We start from the raw sequence: 20,356 nt of genomic DNA, 5'->3' as shown, positions 1-20,356 counted from the left end.
GCCCAGGAGCATCTCGGTACCTCTCACGGAGTGAGAAGGTCACTGGCACATGGACAAAGAGGCATTCATCACCCTTCCTTGGACTTCCAGGCCATACCGGGGCAGGGGTATGGGGGTGGGCTGCCCTTGGGGCCTCAGGGCTGGGAATAGAGCTGCCTCTTTCTGTGAACCATGGGAAAGCCCTGAGGTGAAGATATGAGGGAACCAGGAACTGTCCTGCAACCAGAGAGCCTCCAGGAAGTGACTGGGCTTTTCTCAGAGAGCAGAGCTCACAGACACCTGAGCAGGTGTGTGGCCCACTCAGAGGCAGGCAGGGTGAGGGAGAGACAAAGACCAAATCATTACTAGATATAAGTACTTTTTAGCATCACAGATACTGCCTTTGTACCTCTGGCAAAAAGAGGTCAGAATTTGGGATAATAGGCCTGGAGGTGGTGCTAATGCTGGTGATGGTGGTGATGGTGGACATTGAAGAAATGGGTGCGAAGAGCGCAAGGGGCATGGATTTATGCCCCCTCGATTTGCATTTTCCATCATTGCCTCATCTGCCCATTTGTTTGCTAAATACCTTTTCTAAAGCAGATAGTTGGCGAGGCATTCCCGCCCCAGGCCATACCAACAATGATCTGGTGTCCCAGTGCCAATCTCCTCTAGAGCGGAGCCGTGGTCTCAGGCCACCAGGGAAGGCCTGCAGGGACTGAGACAGCTCTTGGGGAGGGTGGAGGAGGAAGTACAGGCAGAGGGCACAGCACAGCAAAGACAGAGATGGGGAAGCCCTGTGGGCTGGGTCCACGGAAGGGTTAGGGTTACAGGAACCACAGGAGTTGAGGGGAAGGGGTGGTGGCAGGTCTGAAGAGGTGGCTTGGATCTAGAGGAGCTTGGGAGGTTTCTGATAGCAATAATCATGGGTTGGGGTGCCTCTCCAGCAGGAGATGGAGGAGGAGTGGTGAGTCTGGGCGGGTGGAGCAGGTCAGCACTGTGGCTTTAAAGGAGCCCTGTTGACAGCCTCTTACCTCATTCACTTGGGGCTGCTCCCTGATCTTGCCTATATATCGGAGGCTCCAGCTCTGGCCCAGAGGTGGTGCTGTCCTTTCTGCCAAGGACTCTTTGCTGCCTGGCTTGGCCTTGGAGTTTGTGGTCACAGAGGCAGGGCCTTGCCACAGAGCCGGGGTGGGGCTGCTCCCTGTCCATCTGCTGCTGGGGCTATGAGCAGAATGCAAGTTGGGCAGTGGAAGGTGCTTTTCTGGCCTGATTTGTGCAGTGTGCTCAAGAAACAGGTTACTCATGTCTCACTTGAGCTTTGAGTCTCCTTTTGCAGCCAGGAATTCAGACTGTTTTTCCACAGTCACTAAATGCTCTTTGCTGGCCCTTCTGTGTGAGAGAACTCACTTTCTGTGCTGGAGAAGAATCATGGGTACTGGCTCCTAACTCCCTTCTCTCTGAGATCCTTTCTGACACCCCTGTACTGGAGTGGGAGTGCCTGCTAGTGTGAGTGCAAGTGTGTGTGTATGCACCTTTGTGTGCATGTTACATGTGTATGGTTGGTCGGAACCAAATCCAAAACCCAACAACAACTGGGCCTAGCCCTTGCTGCCTTAGGTTGTAACAGGTCTGCACCACCCTGGGCCTCAGTTGCCCCCCTGTGAAATCAGATGAGGGTCACGGTGGCCCTATTGCTGTGTGCTGGCCAGGACTGAGAGCCTGAGTGGATGCCCTTTTGCAGTCCCAGCTCCAAAAGCGAACGTCGTCCTGCAACCACAGAGAGGCAGCTGCTCTCTTTAGGGTGCGGAGCCAGGACACTGAGAGGGGTCATGCACTGGCCATGGGCAGAGCAGGACCCTCTTCCAGTAGAACCAATGCTGTGGAGAGAGAGCTTTGCTCGAAACCAATGCTTCGAAGTTGAGTTCATGACTGCTTTTTAATCTCAAAAATATCCACCCCTCTGGAAGCTGCCAGTTCGGACCCATGGGTGGCATTCAGCAAAGCTCATGTATTTGGTTTGATCCATGATATTTTTTAGAAAATGAAATTTACCTGCCAGCATTAATGTCAGGAGATTCCACAAGTCTAGACTGTTTCTCTTGAGATCTCAGAAGCCCTGGGCAGCCTGGTGTCACCTCAGTGGGGCACTCTTGGCTCTGAGAGCTGTGAGTAGCTGCCTTCCCTGGGGGCTGTCCCTGCACCAACAGCCCTGCTCTGCACACCAATCCTCTTTCAGCATCCGTTGACTAAGAAAAAGCACACTGACCACTTGGGAGGTCGCTAGATGGATGTTTGCTTCCTTCCTCACATGCCATCTGTGATCATCTTAAATAGCTCCTGTAACAGCCCTGTGGCCTCATAAAGGGCCCTCTGTGCAAGGCCAGGGCCATTCCTAACCTGAGTCCTGCCAAGGCTGGTGTCACATAAGTTGGGATTATGAAAAACAGCCTGTTCCCCGCATCACACACTTCTTCCTAGAAAGACTGACAAGGAAGCTTTGACTCAGGTGAGTTCAGGGGAACATGGAAAAGAGCCTATATCCCCCTATTAGGAGCTTAAAGCACACAGGGAACTGGGACCCACATGGACATAGGGCCTGTTGGCAAGATCCAGGCCCTTCCCGAGAGACCTCCCTGCCTCTCTCTTCCTACCCCCCAGCCCCCAGGATGGCTATTCTGTTCTCAGTGCCTGTGATCTGTGTGTGTTGGCTGGCAATGAGGTTGGGTGTTCAGAGGGATACTGACCAACCTCAGCTGTATCAGGAAGGGCGGACCCAGGCAGGGGAGCTAAAGATGGGAAATCCCCAGACATTCATGGGAGCACTCAAGCCAAGACTGACAGCTTCCACCTTGTGTGGGGGTATGGTCTGGGTCTTGGGTGAGGCCCTTATTCTCTTGTGTTCTGTGTTTTCTAGCCTGGGGAGGGTTCCTGGCATTTGGTAAATTCTTACTAGGTTGAGAGCTGAGTTCCTTCCTGGGAGGTGCCAGTTGGAGGTGGGGCTCCTAGGGACCTGGATTTCACACAGGGAGTTTGCTCTGACACAACTTTAGACAAAGATCAGTTAATGTCCCCAAGTCATTTAAGACAGGCACTTGAGTCACTGATATCCCTGCTTCCTGGTGCCTGTGAAGCACTGACCTTTACAGAATAGATAGGGCCATCCTGTGTGTGGCTTCCTGTCCCATTGTAGGGACAGAGGGAAAAGCCTCACCCCACCTGCTATCTGCTGCTTAATGTGATGACACAGGATGTCAGAGCCAAGAGGGTCCCAGAATCCCCTAGTCCATCCACTCCTGGGGATCCCAGGAGGGCCCTAGCCAGGCCAGGGGTGCACACAGCCAGCCAGCAGGGGTGCTGCGTGTAGGGGGATGAGCTGGTGGCCCCGCTCAGGCTTCACGGTGGGTCACTGTGGAGCCACCTGCTGCTCAAACAGACTTTCTGTCCAGGGATCACAGCTGTAGCTTGCGGGAGGTAGTGTGGAGTTTGCCTTTGAGCAGGACTTGGCAATGGTTTGCCCTGAAAGCTTAAACCAGCAGTTGTCAGAAGTGTTCATGTGGTCACGTGTTGTGAATAAAGTGAGCTCCAAATCAGTGGCTGCAGGCCTTGTCAGAGCCTTCACAATACTGCAGTGTAATGTTGAGGCAGCAGAGGGTCCATTAGGCACCATTACCCAAACTCCAAACTTTCGTTGACTGAGTACTCCTTTTGTGCTGGAAGCTCTGGGCTGGTGTTGGGTGAGGCACATACTTGGAAATGCTGGCCTAGCCACTTGGAGACATGAAGGGATGGTTATTCCAGGAGATGGAGCAGTGCGAGGAGAGACAGCAGAGTGAAGGTGACAAGCATGGGTATAGCAGGTGGTCTTGACCCCAGCTTGGGAGATGGAAGGAGCAGAGGGGACTGACATGAGGCTGGTGGAGGCAGGTTGTGAGATCCAAATGGTAGGGTGCTGCTAGTGGGACACTGAAAAGCTGATCACCTCCTGTAGCCTTTGGAAAGGGACCCACACCTGGCCACTAGAAAGCCCTCCCAGGGGGAGGGTCTCCATGTGGGGAGCAGAGGGGTGGCTGAGAGCAGCCTGACCCTAACCCTGGCTCATGCATGGAAAAGCCAGCCTTCTCCAGGGAGGCTCTCCTGCTCCTGAGGCACCTTCCCCTGAGAGCTCCCCTCACCGCCAGGGGCTGCCTCTCCTGGCCGTCTTTGGGAGGGTGGTGCCTGGCGAGTGGCCTGGATCTGCTGGTGGCTGATGAGTCCATGGTGGGGGAAGCACCTGACTCACAGAGCTCGCTAGTGTCCATGGTGCCAGCCCTTCCTGTAGGCTGACCTGTGGTCACTAGAGGCAGAGCTGGGAAGACATGCAGGAAAATAACAGGGGATCGAGGAGATTTAAGTATTTATTACTTTTAGATGTATTTACTTAATTGTAAGTTTAAATGATTTAATTTCTAATGAGGACTCGTTTAACAAACAGCCTACTGTTGAAAGCCACATGTGCTCCCCCTTCCACTGGAGGTTTCTCTGTGATCAGCTTGTCTTTGTGTCCCATTTCTCTAGGCAGACACGGGAGCAGGAGACACCCCCCGACTTTTTTTACTTCTCTGACTACGAGAGGCACAATGCGGAGATTGCAGCCTTCCACCTGGACAGGTGAGCCCGTCCTGCCTGCTGGTCCGCAGGGGCGGCTGCATCCCTGCTCCTGATGGGAATGGAGGCCCATCAGCCATCCATTGGCCCAGAGCCCCATACAGAGACCCTTCCTCTCACACAGACAGGGCCCTGCCCTTGGGGCCTCTAGCCCAGGTGGGCATGCCCACTGTCTGGCACAGGCCCCATTCCTGATGGGAAGAGTCTCAGGAATGGACAGTGATCACAGGGCAGCCAGGTGGGCAGCTGGGAGTGAAGGAGGAAGAGGGAAGGAGTGTGGAGTGCGTGGATTTTAACACAGAGAACTCCTGTTTTTAAGACAGGAGTCTCAAAAAACTGTCTCCTAGGAGGGGGAATCTGTTCTCAACAAAATGTGAGTTCCTTTTGGGTTCCATGGGGCCCCTATCTATAGGGGCCCCATGTCAGTCCCCTCTGCAAGGTGGGTGGATGCATAAAGTGGACTTAGCAGCTTCTGGGGCTTGCTCAGAGCTGTGCACCTCCGGGAGGAGGTGGTTCATGGGCCTGCCTCTGGGGTCAACTGTGGGGTCCACTCCAGCATCAGAGGAATGCAAGACCCCTGCTTCAGCCCCCTGGAGCCTCCTGTCCACAGGGCAAGACAATGGTTGCTGGCCTCCTGTTAAGCATCTGGCCCATGGACAGCAGCATTGCCATTCCCATCTAGCTGGAATGCAGCATCCAGGGCTCCAGACCTTCCAACCAGAATCTGCCTTTTAATAAGATCCCTGATGATTTGAGTGAACATTAAAGGTTGAAAAGCCATCCTTTTACCATCAAAAAGCTTATATGGTGGCTACAGAAACCCCCAAGTCAGATGCTCCACGAATTCAACTACCTAGAACAGCTTGAACCCAGCAAAGGGCCTTCTATGAAAAGAGAGGTTGCCTTGAAGTCCATGAGAGTTACTCGTTAGGAAACGCGGAGCTTGTGTGTGCACAGGACACAAAGCCTTTTGGCTGGTGCTGGCCAACGGGGTGGAGGTGCAGTGCCAGACTTGGCTGGTCCTGCCCGGATGGCCCACATGCCTTCGTGCCTGCCACTCTCACAGAGGGGAGCTGCGCCCTCTATCACTGTACCCCCTCCGCTCACATTTGGCACTTGACATTTGGTCAAGCGGCAGTACATGCAGTGCTGTGCAGAAAGTTCCATTAAAACTGGCTCATTTAGTTTCATTTATTTTAAGCTCAGTCCTGCAATGAAGACATTTTAGTTGCCCAGGAGTTTTGAGGGCCAAGGACAGGTAAATGAAGAACCGCCAACCTCAGTCTATACCGCTGTCAGTCACAGGCAGAGGGAGGCAAGTTTGTTCTGCTCCAGCTTGGAGAGGTGTGAGGGGCCACGGAGATAACTACCCCTCCCCTGCCCTTCCCTGCCAGGATCCTGGATTTCCGTCGGGTTCCTCCAGTGGCCGGCCGGATGGTCAACATGACCAAGGAGATTCGGGATGTTACTCGGGACAAGAAGCTGTGGAGGACCTTCTTCATCTCTCCAGGTAATCTGAGCGGGGCCACTCCTTACCTGCACTGGGCACACCGTCACACCTGATCTGGGGCCCAGCCCTTGCCTGCACAGGGCACATCCCTGACCCCAGCTTACTGCTCACATCAATGGGAGCTTAGTCACCTTATTCTAACAAAAAGGAAGTCATTATAGAATATAGTTCCTCACTTAAAGCGCCATGCTCCCTTCTATGTGGGGTTGTCACTCTACATTATGATTTTAAAGGGCTGCCAAGAATGGTTGTGCCATCAGTTTGCCCTGATGGGGCAAACAGGTCTGTTCCACCATTTTTTTTTTGTTTTAAAGTACAAAATGAATTCTAGCCTCTCTAGGAATCGGCACCCTGTGGATAGCTAGAGGGGATCTCTGCTTGCTGAACTCCTGCCTAGATTAAGCCACCCCAGCAAGACCCCGTGTAGTGACACAGCCCTGCCACCTACCCTTCTCACCTCAGCAGCTGGACAGGAAGTGGAGGAATACCCTGTGCTCATGTGCAACACTTGTATCTGTTGAAGGCAAAAGCCTCAAGACTTCATACCATGACTCTTCAATAAATACCCTGCTGCATTACTTGCCCCAGGTGCCCCAGGTGCATCCTGAGCCCGTCCCGTACCAGGCCCTGCACTGAGTTAGTACAGGCCATCACTGTGGGGAAGCGTGTCCCCAGACTTCTGTCTCACACTGTTCAGAGAAGGTTCTTGGGGGCCCCAGTGATGGTGGCAGAGCATGAACCCCTCCTACTCCCACCACACTTTTTTTTTAACCATCTTTGCTAATTCATGCAGATAAATCCCAAGTGAGACCCTTGGCTAGCTGAATCGAGTTTTGCTGGCCCATGGACATGTAAACATTCACTGCATAGATCTTCTGATCGATATACTCTGCACGTTGTCCTAACTGCATTCATAAATCTGTCAGAATTGCAGCCATAAATCCATAGTTCAGTTAAGCTCCATTCTCATTGTCCAGTGCTCACCTCACAGTTCCTCATGCCCAGAGGCCATTAATAAGGGACAAGGAGGACAGAGATCCCGAGAGGCAGAAAGAACACTTTCCGTCCCCTTTGCCGGCCAAAGTCCTGTCCCACATAACCAGAAATGAAGGGTCAAGTATGAGCCTGAGGGTGGGGAGGGGTCTGCAGCTTTCCAGGTCAGTCTTCTGGAGCCTGCCTGCAGCTTGCACAGCCCCAGTGACTGAGAGCTCATCGCTTTCAGGTGACTTGGTTCCTGTTTGCACACCCTGAGCATATGCAAAGGGCTAGAACTTTCTCCCTCACCCGTGTCCTAGTGCTTTCTGCCAGGATCCTAAGCACCCCAGTATCTTCGCTCACTCTTACACCCCCAGTAATGATCACCTTGGACTCTGGACTGGGCTGGCCCCTGGTCTCTGGGGGGGACCACTTGCCGGGCTGGTACCCAGGCCCTGTGGCTGCTCTTACTGGTTTTTATTGCAGTGTTTCTAATGATGTAGTCAGTGGATAAACATTAAGAGAGTGAGTGACATTCCAGATCTCTCGTGCCCACCACCCAGTTTAGTGATCGACAACATTCATGTTAGTCAAGACTCCACCTTTCTGTTCAGGCCTCTTTTCTGGGGCTATCACCTCAGAACTAACTGTGTCTGTTGCTGCTGAGATCATGTCATGGTGTGGCCACTGAGGCTGGGAGATGTCACCCCACTGAAACTGAGCCTTCCCCAGGTGTGCTGCCCTTCCCCAGGTGTGCCATATGCACTCAGCTCCCCAGACTCCCACAACAGGCTCCAACAGTGGGGTGGGAGGGGCTGGGATGGGCCATTGGGATGTCCTGCCGTGGGGACTGGGGTGGCACTGCACCCTGACCAGTCCCAGTGAAACCTGCAAGTGCAGGTTTGTCAGCACAGCTCCTGTGAGAGCCCAAGAATCTCACCCGGGGAGAAGCCAGTTCTGCCTGTACAGTGCTCTCTAGAAACCTCTCCCTAGATGTCTGGCTTTACCTGAAACTCACGCCTGCAGTGCTCTCTACAGAATTTCTTTTTTTTTTTTTTTTTTTTTAAATTTTCTAGAGGCATGTCTTATTTATCTATTTGTTTGTTTGTTTGGTTTATACATGCACTGGGTACAGTCAGAAGCGCGGGAGGGTGAGAGAATTCACCAGAGCCAGAGCGGGGAACAGAGCAGGCAGAAGGACCGAAGTACACTGCTGAGGGGAGTAGCGGGCGGCAGGAGAGGTCTGCGCGCCATGTGGGACCCTCCTCCGGTGGCCGGGGAGCAGCCGGGGATCGAACCGGCGCCGCAGAGGCCGCGGGCAGCTTCGCAACCCAGCGCTCAACCGCTGCGCCACCTGGGAGGCCCTCTCTACAGAATTTCTATCCCTACGCCCTGCTCTGTCAGCCAGTTCTCTTCCTGGAAGCTTTGGAAATGTTGGCTTTACTCTGAGTAGGATGACGGGAAACAGCTTTGATCACGGGATCTGCTCGGATTCCTTTGTACAGTTTTCGCTTTGCTAGACCCATCTGATGCCAGCATCGCCATAGATGCTGAGCTTTGCTCAAGGGCCAGGCGCACATTGGAAAAGACTTTAATCTGCCACAGATTTCCTTTCTGCCTCCAGGGGCCAAGTAACTGCTCTGTGGTCAATCAAAAAAGGGAAAATCTATGCAGCCAGTGGAGAACAAGGCTCTGGGTTGGAGGGGTGTGGGGTGGGGGCAGCACCCTGCTCTGTCAAACCCAGGATAGCAGCAGCAGGATGATGTGTTGCCTTGTTGGAGGCAGGAAGGAACAAGGCAACTGCCCCTGTTGTACCCAGGCGGGCCCTGTTGCCCCACAGCAACCTCACATCAGCTGTGAGAACTCACACTCAGGGGCAGCTTAAGCACCCAGCACCACACAGGGCACAGGCAGGGCTGGGACAGAAGGAAGTCTCCAGGCCCTAAGCATTCACAAAACACATACCTGCACTTTCTGGTAAGTTTCTGTCCCCATGTCATGCATCGTGGAGGCCGACACGTCATCCACTCAGCTCTTATTACAAGAACCGCCTGTAAAACCTAGGGCAAGAGATGGAAAGTGAGCAGCTCAGAAGCCCTCTGCCCCTCTCAGGCACTCAGCCTGTATGTTGCAATTGGCCCTTCCTTCTGCCACAGAAGTACAGGCCGTCAGGACTGTTCACACACCAAGGACACAGTGTCCAGCTTAAACTTGAGGTCTGTGCTGTGCTCCCCAAGGTCCCTGACTCAGGTGACAGCCACCGTGCTTTGGAAATGTCCATCTGGGCTGGGCTGGCAAGAGTCCTGTTTCTAAGGCTCCCCTTGCTGCTGGGCAGTCCCCTGAAGTATTTGGAGAAAGGCCTGGTTTGCACCCCTCTGGCCATGGGGTAGAGGGACTCTCTTGACCCTTGTGGAAAGCCACGTGTTACAGTTCTGTGGAGTCCAGGCTCCTCCCTCAGATGCCAGCCATCTGTTTTATTACTAAGGTGAAAAGCTGCCTCCTTCCTCCCAAGCCCGGCCCTCCGTGCCTTGACTGGTCACTGGCTTGGTTCCAGACAAACATCCCCGACTTCTCCCTGATCACCTCATTTAATACTCAGCCTGGGAGGCTGGCGCTGCTGGGCCCTCGCTGCGGACGAGGAGACAGGCACAGAGAGGTGTGGTGTCTTGCCCCAGGCCACACAGTGGAGAGTGGGAGACACTGGCTTTCAGAGCCCCGTCCTGGCTGTCCCTTTAGAAACTGGATTTGAATCTGATGAGGAAAAGCTGTGGACCGTGAAATGCCTTTCTCTTTTAACCCGATACCATCTAAAGCCGGCTTAGGCTATTAGAGTTGATGAATTCCAGACTCCAGCCAATGAGATGGGATAAAGATTTTCCTCCTGAAAATGGAGCTGCTGCCTCGGCTGAGGTTTATTGTGCCTCTGTGAGCTGCTGATTGAACCACTGACACACAGATGAGATCACATACCCGTTTTCTGTCCTTCCTACAGCATTTATCAGCTGCTTGCTCGGGGATCAGGAGGAGACAGGCTGGGGACTTGTGGTGTGGCTCCTTAAGGCCAGGAGACTTGCACTGTATCAGAGGGGTGCTCTGGCTCCCACCCCCTGACCTCGGTTTGAGGAGGCAGCCTGGTCACTCTCCATACCCTGAGCTGAGTCGGGCCAGCTGGCTCAATTTTAACTTCATTGGGGAGTGGGACCACCCCGTGACCTGCAGGTTCCAGAAAAAATGGGAGAACCACTCAAGCAGGCCGTGCTGCAGGCAGAAACACATTGGCTATTTGCACAGATGGGAAGGAGGTTGCAAGTGTTGCGTGGCGCTTCGGCTCCCACATTCTACACACCCAGGCTCTTGAGAGCATCTCCGCTAAGCAAAGTAATTACACACAAGACCGTGGATTCCCTCAGTAAATAGACAAATGAGTATATACACATGCCCTTCAGGCCTGATCCCTAGGAGGTAACTGACCTGGGTCTCCAGCCATAAACTGTGGCAACTGGCCAAAGGGATGTGCATTTTTTAAATTACTCTTAATGAGTTATAATTCACATACCATAACATTCATCTCTGAAGTGTGCTGTTGAACGGTTTTTAGTGCATTCAACATGCTGTGCAAACTCCAGGGACTGTCCAGTCACCGCAGCCAGGCACCTTGTCACTCCAGGTGGCTCCGGCTCTGCCGCGGCACAGCCTGCTGGGCTTAGTGCTGCCCAACCAGGGGATACCATTGATGACATGACAAGAGCCCCATGTAAGGGGATGGGTTCCATTTAGAAGATTCCCTTGGTGGTGGAGAAAACGACTCACCACCCATGAACTAACCTGAGCAAGACTGAGCCCAAACCTGGCCAGTCTGGATCGTTTGGTGGCTACTCAGATTACACGTTCTCTTAATGGGATGTCAGATGGTGACTCTGGAAACAATTGGAATGACTAGCAAGCCTCCCAGTCTCCTGCAAATCTTTGCTCTCTTTCTCTGGCTTCTTTCTGACATTCTCGGTTTTATGATCTCACCTCTAGTAGTCGTAGTCATGGCCATCTCTGAGTGTGACACCTCCCTTATATCCTGGCCTCCCAGCACAGGTGCCATCACTTACACATGCACACTCCCATGATCTCAGGGCCCAGGCATCCATAATCAAAGGCTCACGTGCCCGCACCTATTCTGCTTAGCTCCAGGCATCCACGCCAGAGGTAGGGGGGCTCAAAGAAACCTGATTTTTAACCCATTTACCCTACACTCTGCTTCAAAGAAAATGCCCAGGATGAGCTCAACATGGAAAACGACCTCAGCACCAACTCTAAGCCACCCATTAAATAGACTTCTGGAGAACTAGAAGTCTGGCAGCTAAAACAGGCCCCATGTTCCCAGCAGGATAATCAGATGCACCTGCTGCACCCCCAAAGGATGCATGCAGGGCTCAGTTTAGCCTATTACCATGTTGGGCAGATGATGTCCACTAATGACGAGTTTGAATCCAGAGGGGAATTGCACTGAACTCCAAGACCCTCAGGGTCTCCTGTATGATGTAAAAGCCAGGTCGTCACCAGGTCCCCCTCACTCAAATATTAACCCCACTGAAGTTCCTGTACCTGGAACTCTGGCCATTCACAAAGTACCTGTAAACTGAACACTGGAACTTCTTGGGGTCGATGATTTTGTAAAGTGAAATTAACCTTTCTTCAGTTCTTTTCCTCTAAATTTCTTTTATGGATTAGGATTTTTTCACATCAGACTAATTTTTAAAAAATTGAACAAGAAAAGAAAACAAAACACAATAAAAACAAACCAAAAAAATGCCATGCAACTATCATCACCATCTAATTCAGAAGTTTCCTCACCTCAAAAAAGAAGCCTGCCCTGTAGGCTGTTAGGCCCAATTCTTCCCCCTCCCCAGCCCCAGGCAACCACCAATCCTTCTGTCATGGATTTGTCTACTCCGGACATTTCATTTCAGAAGGATCATACAATAGGTATCCTTTGTGATGGCTTCTATCACTCGACTGAATGTCCTAAGGACACATCAGCACTTTCTTTCATGATCAAAGAATAGTCCATTTTGTGGATACCCACATTTGTTCATCTGTTCATCCACTGGTGGACTTTTGGGTTATTTCTACCTTTGGACTATTATGAATAATGCTATTATGAACATTTATGTACATATTTTTGTATGAATATGTTTTCAGCCCCCCCATGGTATATACTTAGGAGTGGAATTAATGGGTCATATGGTAATCCTATGTCTAACTTTTGGAGGCGGCACCAAACTATTTTCCATAGCAGCTGCACCCACCATTTTACATTTCCACCAGCAGTGCATGAGGGTCCCAATTTTTCCACCTTAACACTTGTTATTACCTGTTCTTTTGATCAACATCATCTTAGCAAGTACAAAGTGGTATCATTGTGGCTTTGATATGCATTTCCCTAATGGCTAATGACACTGAGCATCTTTTCAGGTCCTTGTTGGCCATTTGTGTATCTTCTTCGGAGAACTATCCATTCAACTCCTTTACCCATTTATTAATGGGGTTATTTATCTTTTTTCCCTCCTTGAGTGTAAGAGCTCCTTGTAGGTACTAAATAGAAGACTCTACCAGGTATATGATTTGCAAACATTTTCTCCCATTCTCCAGCTGTCTCCTCACTCCATAGTATGAATGCCCTTTTTAAGCCATTGCACCTTGCTCCAGAATTCTCATAGATTTTTGTCCCTTAATTTTGAGGGTGAGTAGAAAACCTGGGTGAGGTGTAGCACTAACCCTGTGTGACCTGAGGCAGGTCAGCCCCTGCTCTGGGGCCTCATTGTTTATAAATGGGGTTGGAATAAGGAGGTTGGAATGGGCTGCTGAGATCAGAAGTGAGGTTGTGGGTAACAAGGTGGGCAGATCCCAGGCATCAATCAGGAGGACTATGGGAGGATGACATGTGGCCCATGACAGACATTCTGGGGAGCGGGCTGGGATGGGAGCTAATTGCTCCAGCCAGTCCTAGTAACCAGCTGTGTCCTCTACCGCCAGCCAACAACATCTGCTTCTATGGGGAGTGTTCCTACTACTGCTCCACAGAGCATGCCCTGTGTGGGAAGCCCGACCAGATTGAGGGCTCGCTGGCGGCCTTCCTGCCAGACCTGTCCCTGGCCAAGAGGAAGACATGGCGAAACCCCTGGAGGCGCTCCTACCACAAACGCAAGAAGGCAGAGTGAGTGCGAGTGGGCAGACCCTGGCCTGGCCTGCACCCTCAGTGTTCTGACTTCTATCCTTCTTGCAGCTGAAAAAATGGGCTCAGAGGGCCTCAACCTTGTTAACGCCCACCTAGTAGTTAAGAATGGCAGGAGGCGAGGCCTAGCAACCCACCCAGCTGAAGGACACTAGCTGATTAGGTGATTAGAAAAGGCTTCCTTACTCTGAGAACTAGATGTGTCTACCCCCTGTAGTGGTGCTGGCCTGCCTGCTGGGGTCTCTGGAAATGCGATTACCAGTGTTTGAATATAGCTTCCACTCCCTGCTCTTTTCATCCCTCATGTGGGAGAAATGGCCCCTGTTATTCCAGCCACAAGATGTCTTTGTGAGTGTGGTTCCAGGCCCTATTTCTTAACAGTGAACCTCCAAAAACATGGCATTCAGAGCTGACAATAGCCTCTAGGTGTTGTCCGCCAAGGGCAGAATGGTAAGGCTTGATCACCTCCTGGCCCCATATTCCTGTTAATGTGGCCTCAGCTTGCCCTGGTTCTTGTCCCTCTGCAGATACTGTGTCACTTTTCCAACCCTATCCTCATCGCTGCTATGTACATCCACTGCTTCTGCTCTGCACTGAGCTGTGCCACCCCAGCACTCGGTTTGGATCCCCCTATCCATGTGAGGAGGGTCTGGCCTCATACTGGCTCCCTTGCAGGTGGGAAGTGGATCCCGACTACTGTGAAGAGGTGAAGCAGACGCCTCCCTACGATAGGAGCCATCGTGTCCTGGACATCATGGACATGACCATTTTTGACTTCCTTATGGGTGAGCCCTGGCAGGCAGGCAGATGGGCTGCCATGCACTGGGAAGGTGGGGTCAGGGGTTCCCCCACCCCTTGTTACCCAGATCTCTGGGACTTTTTGCAGGGAATCTTCCTATACCTGGGGTTCGAAGAGTGACCAGTTCCTACTTTTACTCTGTTGTCAGACTTGGGGAGGGAGGAAAGAGCCTCCAGCTGCACCCAGACTTTCAGCAAGCGGGACTATTATGCTTCTCTCCGCAGGAAACATGGACCGCCATCACTATGAGACATTTGAGAAGTTTGGAAATGACACGTTCATTATCCACTTAGACAACGGAAGAGGGTGAGCCCTGCTCTTGCTCTTCCAGACACAACGGAAGGCTGACTGCATCCCCGCCTATTTGGAACCCAACCCAGACCCAGAGGACCAGGTTCTCTGGGGAGGGCTATGGCTGTTCCCGAAGGCTCACTCTGTGAGCGATGAAGGGTGCCAGTCCCCTGCCTTTAACAGAGGGTGGACAGAGGGTTCAGGATGTTATTTCAACTAATTCTCACAGAAACCCTGCGAGCTGGGTCCTGTTACAGCCTCCTATGGCCCTGGGAAAACAGGCCCCGGAGGCTCCTGGCTAAGAAGACTGTGGGGCAGGGACACTGCACCCTACACACAGGGGCTGGACAGATGGCCTGCCCTGCCTGGTTAGGCCGGCCTGAGGTCACTGCTGGCTGACCACTGGGCAGTGCTGGCTGCCTGTGCCCAAAGAGTTATCAGTGAGTGAGGGCTGCAGGGTCTCCACTGCAAAAAGGGAAGCAGCAGGCACTCAGAGACCTCAGGGTGGCCTTGGACACCCCAATGAGTACATATTTAGATCACATTGTAAAGGATGCCCTGGACTCGGCCTCCTTGTGCCAAATCCACCCATTCTGCCTGTCACCCCTCATTTCTGAGCATCTGCCTGGTGGGGTGGGTAAATCAGACACCAGGCTGATTCAGGGACCTACCTTGTCTAGACCCTGCCTCACTTCTTGGGTTCTGGGGTCAGACATCCTGGGCTCTGTGTCATATATCCTGGGTTTTGGGGACACATTCTGGATTTTGAGGACACACATTCCATGTTCTGGACATACCATACCCCAGCTCAGCAGAGCATGTGGGTACTGTCAAGTGCCCTGTCCCTGGGAGAAGCCTGCTGTCGCCTCCCACACTAGTGTCCACATACATGGGGCCCCCTGGGTGATTTTGCTCTTCTTCCACAGGTTTGGAAAATATTCCCACGATGAGCTCTCCATCCTGGTGCCTTTACAGCAGTGCTGCAGGTATGGCCCCGCTCCACAGCGTGCCCCTGGCAGATGCTCTCCCAGCACAGATTGGTCAGGGCCCGCACCCCTATCCCAGTCATAACACAGAGAGAGGGAGTCATCCACAACCTGAAACCCATCCCACCCTGCACCCCTCCCATTGCACCCTGATGCTATTCTCTCCCAAACTTGACTCCTCACCCTCCATCACAGCATACCTCACAGTTGGCGACGTGAGCTGCTGTGTAGGGTCGTGATGAAGATGGTGTGACCCTCAGTAAGGCTCCAGGTCCCTCATTTTTACATTTGGGGAAACAGCTTGTGGACAAACCATGCCCTGCTCTAGGGATGCCCAGGTGGGATGGTCTCCTGGCGAGTGAGCTGTCCCCACTTCAGGGGCTGCCTGGAGCAATGGGTGCCTGCCGGCCACTGCTGCAAGGCAAGACTCTCACCATTTTGTCTCTGAGTCAGGGCCCTGAGCAGGACAGAGAACAACCCAGTTAGGGTGATGAAATGCTGATGGCAGTCTGTCCCCGCACTTGATTGCCGACACTGGAGGTCTTCTCCCTCTGAGAGGGTCTGACCTCTCTTCCCCGGCAGGATCAGGAAGTCCACCTACCTGCGGCTGCAACTCCTGGCCAAGGAAGAGTACAAGCTGAGCCTGCTGATGGCAGAGTCCCTGCGGGAGGACCGGGTGGCCCCCATCCTGTACCAGCCACACCTGGAAGCCCTGGACCGTCGGCTTCGCATCGTGCTGCAGGCCGTCAGGGACTGCGTGGAGAAGGATGGGCTGGGCCGCGTGGTGGAGGACGACCTGGGCCCTGAGCACAGCACACTGCCCACCCAGAGGTAGTGACCAGCCCCCGCCGGCCCACTGCTGAGAACACAGCGCCCAAGGGAAGTCAGTGGAGTTGAGACTGGAAGGGACCCTTGGGCACATGCAGGGCCCTTCACAGTGGGCCCAACTGGATTTGCTCACTGTTTCCAGACCAGAAGAAGTCAGAGGGAGTGCTGGTGCTCATGGACAGGCGGCCTGGCGGCAGACACCCACCTTTTGTAGGAAGGAAGCCTTTATTTACTATTTTGTATTTATATATGGTGTATATGTATATAAATAGCAACGTCTCTACCGACCTGGACCATCTACCAAGTTAATGGAAGGACACCTTCTTCCCCCAAGGTGCTCTGGACCTAACCGAACTTAAAACCCTTTTCCTCCTCCTGTCCTGGTACACTTAGAGGGCAAGTCTGCAGGAGGCTTCTGTTGGCCGTAGTGGACTTGCATTGTGAGGATCACTTTCAGTTTCAGAGTGACATAGATGGATGTAAATGACCTTGCCCTTGGCCAGTTAGTGGGCCCAGGGCTTTCCTGGCGGCAGAGCGGTGCCACCTCCTTCTGATAGTGGCTGTTACAGGGGTCCTCTGTGGCCTTGGCGGCAGGCCTACCTTTGCAGCATTTTTGTGGAGTAGTTTGCAATGTGGTAAAAGTGCAATAAAGATAAGGCAAATGTGTATTGGGGGGTCTCACTGAGGTCCAGGTATCCCTTACACTATAGTGCTGGCTGCCTGCCTGCCCATTCTCCCAGAAAAGCAAATCCTGGACCAGGTGTGGCCAAGGCTCTGCAGAGGTGGCCTGGTGCCTGGGCTGGGGCCTGGAGTAACACTGGAGTGCTCCAAAGGCAAGAGGTAGGTGGGGGCAGTGCCTGCCCTACTTTCCATGTGATGGGAGCAAGCTGGGCAGAGACCCCCAAAGACCTGGACCAGCCCCACAGGGGCAGTATTCTGTCTAAACAGCCTTAGTACTGTGTGGGCACACTGTATTTACTGGCAGGAACAGGGACAGTGGTGGCTGGCCTGGCTTCAGGAACTGCCCACACAGGGCTACTCAGAGCCAAGGTAGCTTGAAAGATGCCAGCCCCTCCAAGCAATGCACCCCCACCACTGGCCCCAGGCCTGAAGTCCACTTCCAGTGAGTCTCCTTCCAACAGTTGCCAAGAGCATTTCCTGCATGCTGAGTGTGCTGAGCACAGGGTACTACAAAGTCTTGTGCCTGGAGGTAGTGGGGAAACCTGGGGGTTGAGGGCTCACTATGAACCTCACTGTGGTCCTGTGGGGGCAGAGCCAGAACCCCAGCTTAGCCGTGCCACAGTGCCTTCTCTCCAACAGCCTCCATAGGAGCTCAAATGCACCATTAGAGTGTAGAGCTGACTATTCCTGGCCAGGGAGAGGATGTGGGAGAGGCCAATCCTTGATGGCCTTGGGACTCTGGTCATGCCTCTGCCCTCCCCAGGGAGCTGGGATATTGGGAAGCGGTGGGAGAGTCCCCCACCTAAGCACCTCCTTGCTGCACTACTTGCAGGGGTCAGGGCTTCAAGGGGGAGACCAGCAGGGGTCTGTGAGGCCAGAGGAGAGCAGCTGATTGGGTGGGATGTGGGGCCTGACAGTAACAGCCTGCTTATGGATTAGGAATGGAAAGCGGGATGACTCAGCCCTGGTGAACGCCCTCACCCTCTGCAGGAAGATGCAGACTTCAGGGGCCACTTCATCACATTACTCCATTATTTTCTTGGGCTTGTGGGCTAGCCTGCCTTACCCAGGCATAGTTCAGGGATCTGGGTGAGTCCCCAGTGTCCTGGCTGGGGCTCACAGAGTTCAGAGCCTGGGCTTTGCCATTCCAAGAACCCAAATCAACTTCTCCTTCTTGGGCCTCGGTTTTCCCATTTGCAAAAAGAGAAAAATAAAATCAACCTTGCAATTTTGCTTTAGAGACCAGTAATAATTGATAATGACTGCTTTGCTCCTACTACATGCCAGGGTGGGGCCATGGGAGAGACAGACAAGCCCTGTCTCCATTATCAGGCACAAACAACTCACAGACCAGACCACCATAAAGAGTAGCAAGCGTGGCAGAGGGAAACAAGCTCCCCGGAGACGTCTAGGCAGGGCAGTGAGAGAAGGGGTCATCCCCTGAATTGAATCCTCCAAGTTCACAGGTTGGAGCCCTAACCCCCAACATGACTATATTTGGATATATATTTAAAGGGAATTAAGGTTAAATGAGATCACAAGAGTGGGCCCTGACTCCACGGGACTGTGACCTTAAAGAAGGGGCACATCTCTCTCTGCCAACCCAGAGGAAGCCAGGAAGGAGACCAACCCTGGCTTTACCAGAAACCAGCGATGCCATCAAACATCCAGCCCCCAAACTAGGAGACATAAATGCTACTGTTTAAGCCGCCCACCTGTGGCATCATAAGAAATAGAGATTTGGGTTTTGTTCCCAGTTCCTGACAGAAAGTCCCTTGGGATTTCCTTAGAGAGGAGTGTCTTTTATCGAGGTGGGTGCTGGCCACCAGAAAGGCCATGGCGGGATTGCAGTGGGTGCTTTCAGGCCCACCTCAGACCTGAGAGGCGGGGATGGCTAACCACCAGCAGCTAATTATTTAATCAGCTGTAGTGGCAGGAAGGCACAGAGCAGGTCCTCTATGGATCTGGGTAGATGGTAAAGGCGTGTCCTGGAGCCCTCAGTGGCTTTTTCAAGCTTTTCATGTTCTTCCTATGCCACTTATAGTGCGGCAACCAGGCACAGGGCAGGCAGGGGGACAGGAGGGCCGGGGTGCGGGGAGACTGGCAGGCCCCTCCCAGCCCCCGGAGAATCTTTACTCTCTGGGCTCTCTCTGGCATGATCTCGTGGTCTCTTCCTCTTGTAGCCCTTCCACCGCTCTCTGCTGCACCATCCTCCACTGCCCTTACATGCTCAGCCTCCAGACTCAGGTGTGGCCACTTACGCACACCCACACCTAACTCCAGGTGTCCACCATCAGGCCTGAGTATCCCAAGCCCACACTCCCAAATGCCTCCTGCATTCAAGGCTGCCAGTGATAGCCACAGAGGCCGACGGTGCAAAAACCTGAGCAACCTTCATTTATCCTACATCAGCCAAGACTACATAGTGAGACCTCCATAAATACCCTACACAGTGGGGCTCTGAGATTCTCTGGCTTGGTGACTGCATGCAGGAGGGCAGCGTGAAAGGGCCTGGAAGCCCTCCCCCACCCCCTGGCTTGCCCTGAGTACCTGCATCTGGGTATCCTGAGTGATGTCCTTTTATAATGAACCAGTAATCTACGAAGTAAAGTGTTTTCCTGAGTTCTGTCAGTCATCCAGCAAATCATCAAGCCTGGGAGGAGTCACAGGACTCCTATTTATTGACCAATCAGTCAGAAAACAGGTGTCAACCTGGGAGTTAAAACTGGTATCTGAAGTGGGGTTCTATCGTGAGGCTGAGCTTCCAGCTACAGGGTCCCTGCTGCCTCCAGATAGTACCAGAACTGAGCTGGCTGTTGGGTGGAAAATCCATGCATTTGGGTGGGGGTGGGGGGGAGTAGGGGGGTGGGTGGTGGTGGTGGTGGTGGTGTAGAAATAGTTTTCAGTCTTAGCAGACCTCCCTCTGAGGAAGGGGTGTGACTTGAGCAAACAAGCCAGAAGGCAAAGAGCAGACCTAGGAGATCACAGATGGAAAGATGGCCAGTGCCTCAGACTGAGGGGAGCCAGCTCCACTGGCTGAGCAGGGACAAGCACCCTGTGGGGACCCCTCCTGGCTCTGCTGCGGGCAGAAAGGGAGGATGCTGAGTGTGCCTAACAGGGCGGTAATACCATTATACAAAGCAGGTGTAGTCTCTTTGTATATTCTAACCCATGATGCTGTACATACATTAACTGCGTTCTTTTGTATATTAATTTGTCAGAAGTTCAGAAATAACTGAAGTAAAGCTGATGAGTCACTGAAGTAGTGATTAGTAAACATGTGTGTGTGTGTGTGTGTGTGTCTGTGAGCCAATGAAGGCCTCGGGTGGCAGAGAGGTGAGGAATTTGCATAGACACGTGTGGCAACAGGCTCAGAACACAGCTGGTGGCCATGAGGATGCTGGCAGGGGATAGCCACCAGACCCAGGTGAAAA

General features: G+C 52.8%; 1 protein-coding gene across 1 annotated transcript in view; it reads left to right on the top strand.

Annotated features, from left to right (window-relative positions):
- The window catches only part of FAM20C (FAM20C golgi associated secretory pathway kinase), a 50,489-nt gene extending 30,729 nt beyond the window's left edge, over positions 1–19,760 (top strand). The window contains exons 4-10 of the mRNA XM_037506754.2: positions 4,537–4,629; positions 6,021–6,136; positions 13,139–13,319; positions 14,013–14,122; positions 14,361–14,442; positions 15,354–15,413; positions 15,996–19,760. Coding sequence (XP_037362651.1) covers positions 4,537–4,629; positions 6,021–6,136; positions 13,139–13,319; positions 14,013–14,122; positions 14,361–14,442; positions 15,354–15,413; positions 15,996–16,248 — 895 coding nt within the window. The 3' untranslated portion in view covers positions 16,249–19,760. The remainder of the gene's footprint in view (positions 1–4,536; positions 4,630–6,020; positions 6,137–13,138; positions 13,320–14,012; positions 14,123–14,360; positions 14,443–15,353; positions 15,414–15,995) is intronic.
- Positions 19,761–20,356: the final 596 nt, after the last annotated feature.

The sequence above is a fragment of the Talpa occidentalis genome, unplaced genomic scaffold (assembly GCF_014898055.3).
Source record: "Talpa occidentalis isolate TD23 unplaced genomic scaffold, MPIMG_talOcc4v2.1 talOcc4.12, whole genome shotgun sequence".
In the NCBI taxonomy this organism is placed as follows: Eukaryota; Metazoa; Chordata; class Mammalia; order Eulipotyphla; family Talpidae; genus Talpa; species Talpa occidentalis.
This window is presented reverse-complemented; position numbering and strand designations above follow the sequence as displayed.